The sequence below is a fragment of the Neopsephotus bourkii genome, unplaced genomic scaffold (assembly GCF_033783945.1).
Source record: "Neopsephotus bourkii isolate Nb327-2 ecotype Australia unplaced genomic scaffold, CSIRO-AGI_Nbou_v1 NB_42, whole genome shotgun sequence".
NCBI classification, from domain to species: Eukaryota; Metazoa; Chordata; class Aves; order Psittaciformes; family Psittacidae; genus Neopsephotus; species Neopsephotus bourkii.
This window is the reverse complement of record NW_026900559.1, coordinates 918,786-937,215: the sequence shown is the minus strand read 5'-3', so window position 1 is coordinate 937,215 and position 18,430 is coordinate 918,786. Positions and strand designations below refer to the sequence as shown.

Here is an 18,430-nt window from a genome sequence, read left to right as displayed (position 1 = left end):
GTAAACTCAGTGAGAGTGCACTTGATCCCACTGTCCATGTCACTGACAAAGATGTTGAGCAGCACTGGTGTCAACACCGACTCCTGAGGAGCAACACTCAACAGTGGCCTCCACATGGCATCAAGCTGTTGACCACAGTTCTCTGAGCGCAATCATCTAGCCAATTCTTTATCTGCTGAATGGTCCACCTGTCAAATCCATGCCTCTGCAACTTAGGCTGCAACCACACAGCTGAAACCACCTATGAAACTTCAACACAGAAACAGGCATTCACTCCAGCTCCCTCTGAATAAGCCACTCACAAATTACAGCCTTGAACTCTACAGTTAGCTAGGGTCATCCTCTTCATCCTTCTTCTGCCACCATAACATACAGGCTGTTTTGACAATTTTGGTTAACGCAAGGCACAGCACAACACTGGACATCAGACTCTCATAAGCCATAAAACGTCACGTTTTAAATGCATGCCTGCATGGGATTGTCAAGAATGCACAAAGTCTTAAGCTTGCTTTTTTTTTTACCCTCCTCTATTTTGAATGACAAAGGTAGTTCAAACCAAATTAAGCACAAACACCATCCTGGCTGTGACACCCTGCACCGAGATTCAGCTGAAGACCGAAAACTTTTGGGCAAGTTGGAGAAAAAAGAAAAATCCACAGTTATTATGGAAAGAATGACACAAGCTCAGCTGAAGCAGCACTGCAAATGTAACTTGAATTTTCATACATCAACACAAAAATTTTGGGGTGGGGAGAGCTTCTTTGATTTGAATAGTTACTAAGAGAAAGCCAAAGGCTTTATACCTACCCTTTAAGTTACCCATGGATCTGTTTAAGAAAATAAGTCTTCTGTCAAAACTACTGAATGTGCTTGCACTACCCCTGCTCATCAGAGAGCGTGCCAAACACTGGAGAAATTATACATTCTAGTAATCTCAAGTAGTAGCCATTATTACTTACACTTGGCATCTTCCAAATGCTCCCCATGGCACAAGATCAATTGTTATACAAACACTAGATGTTTCTGGTTGGGGCTTTATGGGTGGGGGAGAACATGGCAAAAAACTCAGAATGGCATCTCAGAGTTAAAAAAATCATTCTGCACACCATTTGTATGTAAGGAACTGATTTAAATTGAGCTGATTTAAATGTACCTGTTAGAAGCTCAGAGTGGTAAGAGGCATACTATTTCTGCAGAACAAAAGACCACCCATGCTCAGTAGTCTCCATTTCTTATTGAGCTCAACAAGACCCAAGCACTTTGAAATAATCTAGACATCATCAGTGTTTCTGGGACAGCTGACAGTTTGGGACTGATTTTTCTGGTTTTCAAATATAAACTTTTTTGCTGGTGTCCAGTACATTGGCAATCCCTATCATTTTTATTTCACTATTAAAAAAAATAAATAAATATTTAGCCCAGGTAAATTCAGGAAAATTCAGCAGATTATGAAAGGAATCTCAGTCCAGTACTGCCTGTGATATTAAACACTCCCTGTTTCGGAAGCCTGTTTAAATGTATTTAGGTAGTTTATTTGCTTGATTTTGTTGCTGGTAGTGGTGTTTTTCAATGTACATTACACAGTTCTAAATATCCCTGGGTCAGGCCATACCATAACAGCTGTAAACAGCTAGAAATATCAAAGCCAGTATTTGATGTCTTAGGACATATTAGATCAATCACATTTTTGGGACTGAGATTTGGCATCCTGGGAGTTTTGCATCCCACCTGGACTGCAACAGGTCAATAAAGTGTAACAGCACTGATGCCATAAAAGAAAATTAAAACATAGATTCCTAAACAGCTAATAAAGAATAGTAATTTAGAAAAAGTGTAATTCTGAGCAAAATTCAATAATAAACAGCAATCACAAATCAACACTTTAAAAAAACCCAACCAAACAGCACTAGGAAAGCACTGAACAACTTGGGTTACTTTATTCAGTTATTCAGAGATGCCTAAGTGTCTTTGTCCTCACAGGGTTTTAACCTTTAACTCCAGACTTTCAAAGCAAAAAGGAAGAGAGGGCAGGGAAGTGAAGAGTTTAATATCTAATAATAATTTTGCAACAATTGCACCAATTCTGTTCCTAAACTGAATTGCACTTTGCTACACCAAAGAAACAAGAAGGAACGTCAAGCAAAACCCAAAGCCCCATTGGGGAGAACATGTAACACACAACAGTCCATCCAGTCTACCACCCAGAAGTACTGGACTCGGTCTGTAAGATTCTGTTATTGCTCTATTAGTAAGCACAGTAGCTGCAAGCTTCTCTACCATGCTCTCTAGTCCAAGCCTTTCTGTAAGGCAATTAAACAAATGCAGCTCAAATGCAGCCAGTAAGTCGTCGGGTTTTGGCACATACTTAATTACCACATCTAATCAGGGCTTCAATGGTGCAGTATTATCAAACGAATGGGACTGAAAGCCACCTTGCAAAAATAAACAGAGTTTGAAGATGGTAAAACTTCAAACTGCACCTCAGGGGTCTGAATTTTTATGTTTGTTTGGTTGGGTTTTTTTATTACTATTATTTTTTATTTTATCCCCTGAGCTCAGTTTAAAATAATTCCAGGTGCAGAAGCAAAAACAGGACGAAGACCGTATTTCCCCTCAGTTTTAAAGCTGCAGGTCACTTCTTACTTCCTGGTGCTTCACCTCTTTCGTCATCATTTTTGCAAAAATTAGGAATCCTGGCCGTGCTTTCCAAGAGCAGCCCATCAGCCATCTGCGCTGGAAGGTATCGTGGACATCATAAAAACCGACCAATGCTGCCCACATGTTTTTTCCACCTCCTGAAACGCGGTGCTGTTGCCAAGCCTTACATAACCTGCTTACACAAAGGCAGCCAGTTGTACAGATGATGTAAATCAGCACAAACTTCTCCAATTTCAACAATGCTCTTGAACTTATAGGAGCCCAGTGCACAAAACAGGAGTTTACAGGAAATTGCTCTGAAGTTTAGATTCCTGCATAAAACTTACATCCCCGATCCCACCTTTAAAATTACAAACACTCCAGTGTGAAACTCAATAGCACCAGTTGTTTTCAGAAGGGAAAAGAATGGCTATTTTGCATAGCATTGAGCTGCAAATTACTCACTCAAATTCCCTTTTTTTTTTTTCCTTCTTTCTTTATTTATTTATTTTTCCCCCACAAGCACTGAACTTCAAGACCTGGATGTTCATGGCAAAAAAAAAATTACATCAAATCACACCCATTCACACTGTATTCAAAGACATATTTAAAGCAGAGCAAACAAATATACATTCCTCCTCCTTCCCTCCTCTTCCATCCCCCCCACCCCAAACCACGGTTCTCCACTGCAGTTTTCCTACAGTCTTTCTTATTCTGACAGGTTTATTCTTTTAAAACATATCCATTACATATATATAGTATACTGTTTGACAAGTGAGAACAAAGAGGAAAAACATAATTGCCTGTCAACTGATAGATGCTCAAATATTACTGCTATAAAATGCTTGCAAGGAAAAAGCATGTTTTTCCCTGTTCACCCACATGAGAAGGAGTAAGATGTCCCAGTGATTTCTCAAAGGTAAACAAGCATGCGCTCAACAGAAGCTTGTTAAAAAGTCAGGTTACACAGAATCACAGAATGGTTTGGGTTGGAAGGGATGTTAAAGCTCATCTAGTTCCAACCCCCTGCCATGACACCATGGAGCTGAAGAATCCCTGGAGCAAGAGACTCAAGAAGATTTCCAAACACATTAAGCTACAGAAAGAGGGCAGCAGTAAAGAGATACTTGCAACACTACTTAAGGGGCATTAGGAATTGAATTTTCAACTTGGAGTGCAGTATTACTGTAAATACCTCTGACAGAGAAAAAGAAACTGCACTGTTAGGATTTCTTGGGTTTTTTAAAAAAAAAAACAATCACACACACAAAAAAAGAGTTGCAAGTGCTATGTGTGTTATGCATTTTCCCTTCTAGAAGAATGACCCACACATTTGTATGCAAAAACTCTACATAAAACAGAAAACCAAGATAAATGAGCCCTCATAACTGCTCCTCATGGTCACAAATAAGGTAAAAGAGACAACAAAATATAACTCTTACTTCACAGACATTTCTGAGAAGAAATGAGGAAATATTATATATAAAGAAATTATTTCACATTAAAAGGACTTCATAATAAACTCAGCATTATACCATCACTCTGGGGGGGTCAGGGAAGTCACAGTAAACAAGACAGGGAGAAGACATCATGAGGTCATAAGCCCTGCATTAAAAAGGCTTCTCTTTCACCAAATCACTGAATTCTTGAGGTTGGAAAGGACCTCTGGAGATTGTCTACAGCAACACCACCACTCAAAGCAGGGTGAACCTTCTCTTTTCTAAGGTAAAGAATTCCAACTCAGCCAGCCCCGCCTTTTATACGATGCTCCAATCCCTTAATCTTTGTGGTCTGGCCTTTTGTGAGATTCATACCTGCAAGTCCACATCTCTCCTGTGCTGAGGAGCCCAGAACTGGACACATTATTCCACAGGTGGCCTCACCAGCATTGACTAGAGGGGAAGGCTCAGCTCCCTTGACCTGCTGGCAACACTCCTAATGAAGCCCAGGATGCTGTTGGCTTCCTTTGCAGGAAGGCCATATTGCTGGCTGATATTCAGTTCATTGACCCCAGGTCCTCATTTCAAAAAAATACAATTTGTTTTAAGAAAGGGAACAATAGCATGCTGTAGCAACTCAAAAGTCAGGAGATCCTCCTATCAAAAGGTGCAGTAACAACTGTTCAACTCTCTCCACCAGCTTGGGAGATACCTCCCACCATCTGCTATTTACAGGTAGACCGTAAACTTAGCTCAAGGCAATGCATTTTACCTGTTTCAGTGTGCTGATGCAGTTTATCTCAATATTTGGGAAAAGAGTACACTCAGATGACAGCCAATAATTTGTCAAGGCACGCAATATAAGTATGTTCATTTGCACACTTATAATTACAGGCTGAAAGAGCTAGGCTCATTCAGCCTGGAGAAGAGAATGCTCCAGGGAGACCTTAGAGCAGCTTCCAGTGCCTGAAGGAGCCAACAAGAAATCTGAAAAGGGGGTTTTGACAAGGGCCTGTAGTGAAAGGACAACGGCGAATGACTTTAAAATGAAAGAAGGTAAATTCAGATCCCCAAGCCATTCTCTGATTCTATAATTCTGTGAATTTTAAACATAATTTAACAAACAAAACTCTGTTTTAATACAGATTCAAGAGATTATGTGGAAAAACTCTTACTTCAGTTTATACTACTGCTTAATTTTACATGAAAGCAAAAAATGGAAACATGTTTTGAATTAATCCAAAACGACCCATTTACAACAAACAGAATGGTGCCAGTCCAGCCAGACCCACTTGTTGCATATGCAATGATTTCCAGACTGCCTCTGTGCAGATATAAACTACCCATATCAAGTTCTCTATATCAAAGAGAATTCCGCTTCCACCATCTCTTTGGCCCAAGAGCCAGAGCTTCACGACCACAGGTACATTCTTGACTTCACCTGAAAACAAACATAACACATGGTGCCACTGAGATAACCAAAGCCATCCTCTTGTTCCTTCTGCTCCCTTGAGAAATAGTGTAGAAATTAAAAAGATAAGAATACCATGATTATTACCAAACTACTTAAGACTAAATGTATATGGAGCAAAGAAGCCCCCAGTCTCCAGGAGTCAGGATATGAGAAATCACAGAACTTGTGGCAACAAGACTGCTAACAGTGGAGTGAGTTCTGCAGGGTAATTAATGAAGTCTACACATTTCTATCCCTGCCCCATGCAATTCCAGTTGGGGAGTTAAAAAACAACAACAACAAAAAAAAAGGTAAATCACCTTGTTTTGTTTTGTTTTTCTTTTTCCTGTCTGAAGCAGCAGCTCTGCTCTCAAATCACGCAAATGGTCTTTGAGCAATTTATGCTCCTTAGTCATATGTATGAGCAGGAAAAGGGAGAAATAAGTAAAAGAGACCAATGAAACATTTATGGAAAGGCTGTCACCATCTAGGACATCCATCTGAAAAATCAGAGTAAATAACACTTCCCACAAGAACTTCAAGTTTCTCATGCATGAGACTATTTGTAGCAATTTGGCCACAAACATATCAAAAGCTTTCCAACTCCCAGAAATTACAGCCATACCAAGATACTGGATATGACTCGTAACCAATGTCATGGTTGAGTATTTTTCTTACATCTAAGAAAACAACTGTACTACTTCTACATTCATCCTCATTACAGTGTTTCAAACCATTAATCAAGAGCTTCAAAATAATTTTATACTTGACATTAATCACTAAACAGAGACACACAACATAGAAACTAATCTCTGTTTTCAAGGCAGCAGTAATCACGTTTCACACAAACCTTGGGTATCTTCTGTGTTTTAACTAAGTAGCTATGAGTGAAAGTAAGAGTTACTAAAAAGCTTAACCTTTACCCATACTATGTTTTTCCTGTCCAGTATTTGCAACAGTCTCAGGTTTTTATTAAGTATTCTCCTACCTCTCAAACAGTCCAAAGCAGGTAAGATCAGACGATACATTGCTAAAAACATTTTACCATTCACAGTCTTTGAAATTAAAGCCTCAGTCTACATCAGATCATACAATCAGGCTTCAGCATTCAGATCCCAATGATTTCTAAACAGAAAGCCAACATGCTTAACTGTAAGTACACGACATACTGTTGTTGTGTGAGACCAAGGTCCTGGAGGATCGGCAGTAAACACCACTGCTGTTTTATTTAAGTGCTGCTATAAACACAGTTGTGAGTGATGTAAGAACAATTACTAGGTCTGGCTCTTTGCTGTGGCACTAAGGAAACAGGATTAACAGCTAGGCATGACTGAAGTTTTTCATTTCAGACCCTGAACTGACAACTTTTTAACCTTGACAGCTGTCCCTTCTCAAATTTTTTTATATATTTTTTTAATCATATAATCATAGACTCACAGACTGGTTTCGGTTGGAAAGGAGCTTAAAGCTCATCCAGTTCCAACCCCTCTGCGGTGACCAGGGACACCTTAAAGAAAGCAGTCAAAAAACAAGGAACTACAGCAGCTTACAAAATGTCAACCTGGTGTTGGTATTTCATAGAAAGTGCCATTCCATTCTCTCTATGTACTTCCGTATAAAATACCCCATTTAACAACATATTTGCTCTTTAAATTACACTAGTGAACTCCAGATCTAAAGTTAGTCTTCAGCATTAATTAACTCTGCATATATTACTTGCTGTCAGGATACACACAGGATTCCTGCTAATTTAATATACTTCCATATGGCCATTCCCTATGGGAAGAATTCCTTTCACCTTAAAGGCATCCACAGTGAAGTCAGAATTAACAGGACAAGGTCCTCTCTGGAAAAGTACTTTGGTCCAACAAAGTCACTTTCCCTTTTACTGATTACAGCTGTACCTTTCCACCAGTTATCTGAAGGATACAGGCAGCTACAGCCTCTGACAAGTGAATAAAACTAAGGATTTTTCTTCTTTGGGTCCACACAGTTTCACCTAGTACTTGTAAGTATTTTATGTATAAATACATAAACCTATAAATGATAATTCATATAAATAATATAAATACATTAAATAATAAATTATGTAATTAATTTACCCATAACTCCTCACTCATCTAGCACAGCAGACATTCAATCATCACTGCAATGAATATGGGGCCCAAACTACACAACATCAGTGCTGTTTGTGCACACGGTTAGTAAATAGCACATGGAAAATGGTGAAGAATATTGAAGAGGGAGGAAGGAACCAGACAGAGATCCAAGTATTTCCAAGAACCCTAGAAGCAACACATCCCTTGTTCCTTACCTGGTCACCTTAGATCACCAAGAGCCCCCTGAATCCAGAGTCACCTGGATTCTTTTACTTGCTGGCACAAAGATGATAATTCAACATTGCCACTTAAAAATATACTGACTTTGTTTACCAAAGCATAGCAAGTGAGAATTCCTGTTTAAACTCATGCAGATTCACACACCTTGCTGTCTAGGTACATTGAACAGTATCACATATCAAAAAAAAGTTAGCTTGCAAGACAGGATAACCAAGAAAATAACAATAAAAAGGGGCTTGGAAAATTAATTACTCTTTGGAAGTGCAATGGAATAAGTTAGGCAATCAAACTGAATACTTGGCTTGGCACCTAAGAACAGCCGTATTTTTCTTTTTGGGTCTATGTCTTGGCTGTTATTTCTTGCCACAAAATATTTAAGCTCAAACATATGTTCAGCTACAGGTCTTGAGAAAAATACCCTGGGAAAACGCAAACTGAAAAAAGGCTATGTTTCTTTTTCAGAGCTAAAAACTCCACATTTATCACCACTGTATCCATTTAAGCATTTAAGTCAAATTAATATTTACCCATGAGCAGGATCCAAAGCTATTGCCCTGGGCTGATCTAAGTCTTGCCAGAAGAGGACTTTTCTAGATGTTCCATTCAGATTAGCTACTTCTATCCTATTGGTTTCTGAATCCGTCCAGTAAAGCTTTTTCCCAATCCAATCACAAGCCAGGCCATCCGGGGAAACCAGACCAGAAATGATGACATTCTGCACCACATTCCCAGTTTGGTTAATGTGAGTTTGCTTGATGGCTTCTTCACTCACATCTGTCCAGAAAACAATGCCTTGCGAATACTGGAAGTCAACCGCAGCAGCATCCTCTAAACCACTGACCACAACAGTGGACTCCAGCTTTGTGCCTCCAGCATCCACGAGTCGAACATCCCGCCGGTTGGCGAAAAGCAGAAAGGGAGATGCTACAGGGAAAAAAAAGGAAACCACGTTAGTATTACTGGCATTTATAGATGTTGAAGCACCAAGTAGGAATAGGGCAGAGAAGGATTTCTTTTCCCAGGTTAGCGGGACAGGCAGTACAGCAGAAGGAATGTGATAAGTTTCACGAGAGAAAAATGAACACGACCCAAAAAATTCTTCCTTCCACATGTCAGATGCAGGAGTAAAAGACAGAGGGAACAGCAGGCCCAATTCTATAGCTACAGGATATTGATAGCATCTTCAACACAATTAAGAGTTCAAACTGAGGCCCTTCAACGATACCTTCTGTCAGTCATAAACCCAGACTTAGATCAAATTAAATCTCCATGGTTTAGAAGCCTGATTCAATCACTTGAAGTAGTAATCATACATAGAAGGCAAGTTCTGGTGACTTTTAGTAGTAGGCTGAAAGCTAACATGACTAGATACAATACCCTGAACACTCCTACCAAGTGACCTCCTAGACAGCAAACACTGCGACGGAGGTTCAGAACTACTTTCGTCTCCCCTGAACCACAACAAAGAAATTACAGGAAAAGTTTGAAGAAAGATGAAGATGTGGGTTGTGGAAGTTTGTGGGGACTGCCCACAGACAGAGGCAGACAGAGCAAAAGGACAAAGGTTCTTGCTGTTAGAAGCTTTAAGTGGGTGGTGGAAGCTAGAGTCCTAGTACTGAATGACAGGGAAGGCTCTGAAAGGGAAGGTAACTTATGACTGATGCAAAAGGGATGGGAATCTTCAAGATAGGTCAAAATGGCAGCCACAGAGATATTCCAGCAGTACCTGCACAGGTTATAGATCTCTTGTCTGCATGATTCAGTTGGATAATGACATGACCTTAGCAGATAACACTGGCATTCACAGGCAGAAAGGAAGGAGATCGGGGAAGAGACTCATGATAGGCAAGAAAGTTAACCTCGCTGATTTGGATCTAACAGTAAGACAAAAGCAGTGGTAACACCAGTAGAGATTTTACCAAGACAAGATGACTTAACTGTCACATCAGATCTCATCTGCCATTATACGCAGAGATAAACCTGTGCTTAAAACTGAGGCTGTCCCTCAACACTGTGAGGAGGAAAGTTGTGAAGGTGTGCGTCCTACAAATCCTCCCTCCACTTGCCATGCAGAATATTACAAAACTCTAGCAGAGGGAGATTGTAAAGATCCTCTGAAGGATCTGCTATGGGGGGAGAAGGAATGATTCAGAGACAAAGGAATGATTTGGCCCAACTGCTTCTTCCAGAAGTGGACATTAAGTAGACATACATTGCTCCCCAACCATACCAGCCACACCGATGGCCAAGTTTACCACTTAATTTTTCTCCTAAAAGTAGAGGCTTGCTTCTTCATCTAGCAGTAAACAAGGAAAATAGTTACCTGCAGATATGGCTGGGGAAGGCAGCAGCCATATGTGCAAGCTCATATCACAATGACTGCAAGCTCACACTGCTGGATCATGGGGAGCTTCCCACCAACCAGCACCCCCAATACAGGTCTAAGTTCCAGCTCTGCTATGCCAGCAGCCTCACCACGTGCTGTTGGCTTTTTCACAAACTCTGGCTCCAGCTACATGCTCACTAGAGTGTGTGTGCCACTGCATGGGCCAAAGTGAAATACATCTCTGACAACAGTGTATATATTTATGGGAAGGCCAAGGACCTCAGAATCTACACCTCAGCTTCAGATGAAAAACATGCATAAAAATTCAGCATCTTTATTCTGCATGGTCTTTTCCCCCTTCTTTACACATCCCCTTCTCTTCCCACATCCACCCACCCGAGTCAGGAAGGAGGTGGCCTTGTTTTTCTTCTTGGAGGAAGTCTATGCTGATGAAAGTAATAAAGAAAATTTAAATCAGCTGGTGGTTTTATTGAGGATCTTCGATGGCAAAGAACACAAACAATTGTTACCATAAATGTTTCACTGAAAACGCAATATCTTTGTTTTCTACAATATTTAACTCAGGAAAGTTTATACAGCATGAGGAGAATTATTTCCTAAGAAATGAAGTCTCAGTATTACTCCTCTCTCATTTCCTAACTTGCCAAGTCCTCCTCTCTGTCATCTTTGAAAACACTAGAAAAAGCACCCGACAGGTTAGTTATTGAAAACAGAAGAAAAAATGTCTACAATGCAAAGTACTTGGTTTCTTCTCTGCAACTCATTGGTTCCCCATAACTATGTCAATTTTAAGTGGCACTGTACCAAACCATTTGAACACTTGGAAAGTTTGATGTTAGCAGGCTGTTGGGGCAGACTGCTTCTCAAGTTATGCATACTGCCTCACAAAACCAGACCCATATCCAGCCAAATATCAAAGCCATAAAAATTCTATGTACAAATTAATAAAAAAAGGACCCAAAACGTCCCAAAAATGTGTTTTGCGGAATATGAATAGACGGATTTTCAGCCAGATATTTCCATGCTGAAGCCATTACTAATGCTATTACAAAAGAAAAAGGAACCTGAAACATCAAGTCCAATCAATCTCAGAGCACCTCAACAGCTTCTTAATTAGCTTCTTAATGATCAGATACAAACAATAATCTAATCCCTTTCTAGAGATTTCTTTCCCACTGATGTATACATCTTCTGTGCTACACAGTTATCCTGGCTGAAGTGCAGCCACATTGCGCTGGCTATGAACACCCAGTGGGGAAATCACACTCCCTGCTTGCAATCATGTTAAAATTCTACTGCATTTATACACCAGTGTAAACTGCTTCTTGAGAACGGCCTTTTAAGAACAAAACTCATACTCACTTCTCTGATCCTCCCCAATTGGCCTGTTCATTAAGTCCAGATTTTATAAAAATTGTTTATGAAGAAAAAAAAAACAAAAACGGGAACCCCCCCGCATCCAAGTGATCAAAACTCGTAATTGGATCTCAACACTGATTCTTAGAAAGCTGCTGAAGAAGGACAGGGTCTCCCAACTTTAAAAATAACACATAAGTCATAACAGCGATTAAATGCTCTGTTTCTGTGGCCTTACATTTATCACATCAGGATGTGATGGCTCACTAGTTGGCAAAGCTAGCTCAGGCAGTATTTAGTTGAAGCTGCAAAGCAAGCTCCAAGATGTCCCAAGAAAAGTTCACAGAACTTCAAATTTCCAGCTTTCCCAGTTAGGAAGCAGTAAATCTGAAAAAGGCAATCAAGAAGGCAGATAATTTTCTAGATGCACAGATGCATAGCATTTAGCTTCATAGAATTACTAAACTCAACAGTTTAACAATTCCAAAGGCACACTGATACTCTATGTGATTATAACCAACAGGTTTTTAAGGCAGTAGAACGAGAAGGAAAAAAAAACCAACAAACCTCAGAAGGCAACAAATCAAATGGCCAATTGACGAAAAACTTGATTTGCTATCCTATCAACAAACTATCATAGATACGAGATCATTCCACCAACACACAGTACAAGTTTCTTATTTTGAATCCCATATATATATGTAGACTCAAGAGTTCCTTTCCAAGAAGGTGCACACCAATCTCCTTTCAAATCATGCTGTTCTTCCTGAACTGGGCTTGAAGGTCCAGAGAATATTCTTACCCTTGGCGCATTTAATTCTTTACAGCACAACTCTTGCCAAAGCAAACTAGAAGGCCAATTAAGAGAGATGGAAGGATGAGGGATACCCAAAAAAACCTAGCAATAACTTTGATTACCTTCAAATGAGCTTATCTGTTACACAAGAGGCAACATCCCTTGCTTAGGAAGTTATTCCACTGTTCAAAAGTTAGGAGACTTTTAAAGGAACACTTAGTGTTATGCTCTATTTTGACCAGCCATACTGCTGATAACTGCAACTTGCTTGAAAAGGGAAAGGCCAGCTTCTATTTTGAAAGGAGAAGATAATAAACAGTAACAGGATAAATTATGAATGTGGCGGACAAATTGTTTATATCCAGTCTATTACCACCAACTGAAAGGATAATATTTTAATATAGGGGTTTTTTAAAGTTCTATACTCTTTTTTTGGTAAAATTAGAACAGTTCATATTTTTCCATAACAGGCAATATTGAAAACCTCCGGACATAGCTGGAGTTCACAATCCTTTGACATAGCAAGAACGAAATAAAAAAAGAACCTGAAATCCCTTAACTCTAAACAGATTACAACCTAAACTGTAGAAAGTTACAGACTTTTTGCAGCAATTGCACATTCACATGTGGATCATGTAGTACTTGATCAACAATGCTTCATTCTAGAAAGACATATTATTTCTATTCAAAAAAACCCACCAATTTTCCAGTGGTTTTCTGCTAACTGGAAAATACCCCCTTGACCTGATAATGGAGCTATGTACACAGAGGCTCCTTGCACAGCAGTAGGACAACAGAGGTTCTCATCAGCCTATTAACTGGAGAAAAGGAAACACTCCTGATCAAACTGGCTAGGAATCAAGTATAAGTTCAGCTTTGTTTTGCTCTTTATATCCTGAATGCTCTTGGGCAAATATTCTGTTCCCTGCATGGGGAAAGCTGTTTTGTGCAGACATAAGACTGGAGGATTTGTACATTCTACAATGTATAAATTATCTGGTTAACACTATAAACAATATCAGTCTTAGTACATCTACTACAGTTCCCTTACCACCATCTCTATCCCATTCATAAGTGATACAAAAAAGCATTTTTTAAAATGTCTGGTGGCTTAGACTCCTCTGCACTTCACCATACATAAAAAGGCAGCAATAATCTCTCTTCTTTTTCTTTTCTTTTTTTAATGTTAAAAACATAAGCTCTGTTGAGTACAGAAGCCTAATGCTACCTGCCCAGCTGTAACTACCTTCCAACAGAACAGGCTAATGTATTGCTTCTGAATTCAGCGTTAACATTTTCATTTTTCCCGTCCACAGAACTTAAATTTTATTAGGTGCTTCAGAGGCACTCATTAGCCTCAGCAAAGTGATGTAGGACAAGCAACTAAAAACTGCACTATATGATCTTTGCTATTAGTTTCTGTAATAGCTCTAAAAACCAGTTTGACAGGGCTCAACTCATTTATATATCAAGGCTAAGATGACACTGTGTCTCATCCCTGGCAGTGTTCAAGGCCAGGTGGGATGGGTCTTGGAGCAACCTGGTCTAGTGGAAGGTGTCCTTGCCCATGGCAGGGGGTTGGAACTCTAAGTTCCTTTCCAACACAAACCATTCTGTGATTCTATGATCATAAGTTGTATCAACAGAGCATTTGTCATCAGTTGCTGGTGAGCTGCAAAGTTGCAACAGTTCTAAGACAAGCTGAGACAGAGAGTTTTATAAAGTTACACTACTGCTTGATGCTTGTCGACATGCCTACATTTTGCCTCCTTCCCCTTAAAGCCACACTAGAATGACATGAGTATAAGGGGGCATGTGCATGATTCCTACTCTTGAAAGCACCAGAAGCATAGAATACACATGAATGCTATGTACAGCACAGGAGAAAAGCTTTCTTTAAGAACTGTTAAATCAGGCCAAAGGTCATGGAAAGGTTTAACCGTGCTTTTAAAAGAAGTGACCAAGGATCTTGGGATCCTGGTACACAACATAAAACAAAGATCTCATTTTAATAAGCATACAAGCTAAAATAGCCATTCAAAATTACAGTACGTGCAACAACTTAAATTTTAAATATTATTTCAATTCTTAACAGGGCAAACGCAGAGGCGACCTCTGCGGTTAAGCCATCTGTACTGCTGGACAGAGAGAATAACATGTAATTCTTGCAGCAGTCAATGTCCCAAACCGCAAAAACATTCATTACCAAGGAACAAAAACAACCTCCCCACACCCCTGCCACAGGCACACAAGATGGTAAAAAACAAATGTCAAAACTTTTGCACCCAAGGGTGTACAGTCTTATGGAAACTCCAAGACAGGATATGGAGTAAGCATGCCTCAGCCTTCTATACTTAAAAATAGCTGCCATGCAGAAACAGGACCATGTAGTCAGGGTTCTAGCAGCCATAAATTAATCAGAGAAACCAGTTCTACAGCACAAAGTGATTGCTCTTGTCCAGCTCTAACTCTTCAGGAGCATAAGAAGGCTTAGAATTTTGATGAGTAGCTTGCGAATCCTTATAAACATTTACGGAATAAAGTTATTCCACGTGCTGTCGTCCCTTTGGGCATTACCCCCAGTTTTCATGGCTTAGCTCAAGGGGAGAGAGATGGCAGCTGGTGGCAGCAGGAAGCTCACATACCAGGACACACAGACACTACAGGAGCCGTAAAGACACAGGAAAAAGGGTAAAAAGGAGAGAGATTCGGTCATGGAAGGAAAAGGAAGGTAGTCGGTTTAGCCAAACCTGACTTCAAAAATCAAGCACAACTAAAAGACTCAGTCTGAGACCTCGCTAGGCAAGAAGAGAATATAGCATGTAGAAATCCCACAGATACTTGAAGTTCATTTTACTCTTAATGCAACTGTCCTGTAATAAGCAGGGAATTGGAACTAGATGATCTGCAGGTTGGAACTAAATGACTTATGGTCCTTCCCAACCCTAACCATTCTATGATTCCATCTTAAATACTGCGCATTCTCAACCCCAGTCCTTTTTATTGGCAGGTGCTGCAGAGAAACCGGAATCATCGACTTCAAAAAGTAGATTAAATGTTGATCTTCCTGTAGTAACTCTACATACTCACCCCGAGTTTAAACTTGCCAGGTACAAGGACTCCAAAAAATAGAGGGCTATTGCTTTCGTCCTCAAAACACATTACTGTAGATAAGGTGAATTCCCAATGTAATTACTAAATTATAGCATACCCTTGCTGCAACACAGAGGTAGCTGGTAGCAGTTTGTAGAGCACAGGGCTCCTCGGTTTCACTCCCACATATACCCCTTTAGTGAACCCAAGTGATCTTCAGCCCAAAGATTTGTAAAAATCATTCCACCTACTACAGACATACCCTTCCTTCTGCTGTTAATTATCTCAAAGGGCTGCTGGGAAGCCTGCTCATGCTTGAGCAAGGCACTTGAAGATCTTCAAGAAGAAGGCTCCATGACGCGTTCACCTTTTCATTCCTGACATGGCTAAGACTTCTCTCTGTGAATCAGGGAGTGAGTGTGGGTCAGTGCACTGTGAAGGAACAGCTATTTAGTGACAGCAGGGTTACAGCACTATTTTAAGAGAAAAATATACTTCTTCCTCAAATTTCATTCCATTCCTGTAACCCTGCAGATCAATATAATTTCCCTCTCCAAATCATGAAAGAAAGCTTTCTGGTTATTAGGTAAGGCAGATTCATTTTCATTTTATCTGATTTTAGGTAGAATCAAGGTCTGAAATTCAACAGGAAACAGGAATGTTATTTTAAACCACATTTATACGCATTGTGTGCAACAGATGTTAATTAATTTTTGTAAATTTTACTCTTTACCAGCCTATGTTTTAAATTGTTTAGATGGTCACAGCAGGAGTAAACCAGTTCAAAATAATCCAGTATAGACTAGTATCCCATATTATAAAATGTATTTCGTGCCAGTTTCATATGTGCTAAGTATTGTTCTGAGTATCGCTGCTAATACCAGAGGACAGCCAGGATCTCCATGAACTATTTGCCATCAGACAATGGTAAAATAAAAGGGAGGCTGTTCATCCGTCAGTGTACCTACAAGAAGTGACACAGCTTTAGCCACAAGCATAGGGGGCGGAGGGGATATGTGTGTGAAAAAAAAACCAACAAAACACAACCAAAACTGGGTTTGGAAAACATACGAAGTGTGTGTGTTCTTCTCATCCAGAAGAGGAGCTGGGAAGGCAATGAGATTAAAAAAACAGTAAACAGTCCCAAGCAGTAAATGCTTTTACGAGAGGCTGAAGATCATTTATTCCTAGCCAGTGGAGAAAGGACACACTGAAGAAATTAGATGGGGTTAGGCTTTATGGTTTTCATTGCTGGGGATGAGAACGCAGAGACGATGCAGAGAGAAACATGCTCTGAAGATACTGGAGCACACTACAGAAGATGCAGAATTGCTTATAGCAGGTGATTGTTAACAGCAGTCAGATAACCATTCCCCAGGTATGGCTTTTGTACCACTAATTCCTGCCTCAGTGAAGGAGTTTCATCAGAGCTCGACGGACTGAACTCCCACTACCATTTGACTATGCTTGTGTCTATGCTCAGGCTTACACAAAACAGTTTTAAAAACTCTCCCAGTAACATAATACTCACATCACTGTCCATACTGCCCTCCTAGAGCAGATGAATTTAGTAGCTTTATCAAATACTAACATTAAAATATTGTTAGATAAACTCCTAGCTACCTTTTAGGTTTGTTGGGTTTTGGTGTTGTTTTGGTTTTTGGGTTGTTTTTTTAATAAAACAAGCAGTACGTTTTTTGTAGATCTTGCTGTGTTTTCTGGACTGTGCATGTTCATCCCCCCTCCAGTAATGACAGGGTTTTAGGAAGACAAGAGATCGACTTCAGACTGTTGGTTTTGTTTGGCAGACTACAGTTTTTAAATTATAATGTTAACAGTAACAACAAAATATAGCACTGATTATATACCATTTCATCTCCATTGGCCTGAATTACTTCATTTCCATTGGTCAAGAGGACTTCTCTAAAGAGCATGCTCTGAAAAAGTCCAGCAAAGGTGCTTTCTACAAATCATGAAACTTAGGATTTGTTCAGATTGTCTGGGATAGCAATAAAACGTTTCAAAAGTCTCCCAACAGCACACTCTGAACTTACTCGTTATTGTTTTATCCTGTTTCTCACTATATTACCTACTTCAAGTAAAAATCTTCACATACCAGAAAAGCCAAATGACTGGATTCAGTGTGCATAATTTAGTGCACTCCCATCTCTGCAGAGCCTGGAAGCAAGTTACATGTTTTTAAGATCACTTTTCTATGGACGCATTATTCTAAAGGAGGGTTCCTCAAACTCTTCTGTCTTTTCCCACAGACCACCCATTAAGCACGCCACATGAACTTCCCTCCTGGTGCACAAGGCAATGGCTCTCAGATTGTCCTTAATACCCCTGTAGCAAATACTGAAATTGGTTACATGGAACAGCATATTTCATCTTCTTTTAACACAGTTCAGCAGCTGGAAAGGAGGACAGCCAAGTCCATACGAGCAGCCAACACTATACGGACCACCAAGCAGCATAGAGAACATGTTTAGCAGAAAAACTAAACAAAACATAGAATATCAGCTGTGATTTAGGGACACATCAAATTGCTGAGATACTCATTAGGTAAGACTCGCAAGCACTTTAACCGTTTTATTTAGAGGAGAACACATTCACTAGAGCATAAGGCAATTTTCATCTTTTCTGTTTTGTTAAGAGGCAATTTCTAAACATTATTGCAAAACTGGCTCTTGGCAATCTCTCCCTGTGCAATGCACAACTGGTGTTCAGCCAAGTTCAGTTGTGAGGGCTGCAGCCTCATGCAATCCTGACTAGCTAATGCTAAATAGATAATATCTTTGCAGTCTGAGCCCCCACCTCCTCCTGACCTCAGGTTCTCACCCGAGCATTTTACAGAGGTTAAAACACACATGGGACTTTCCCAAAAGCAGAATTACACTGTTCACAACAACTTGCTTATTCTTCTGAGGATTCTGCTGCAATTTGCTACTCAAGACCCACAATGCACAT

General features: G+C 39.9%; 1 protein-coding gene across 2 annotated transcripts in view; it reads right to left on the bottom strand.

Annotated features, from left to right (window-relative positions):
• LRP5 (LDL receptor related protein 5) overlaps positions 1 to 18,430 on the bottom strand; it is a 126,619-nt gene that overhangs the window by 91,119 nt on the left and 17,070 nt on the right. For both annotated transcript variants that reach the window (XM_061346848.1, XM_061346858.1), the window contains exon 2: positions 8,396 to 8,792. In XM_061346848.1, coding sequence (XP_061202832.1) covers positions 8,396 to 8,792 — 397 coding nt within the window. The remainder of the gene's footprint in view (positions 1 to 8,395; positions 8,793 to 18,430) is intronic.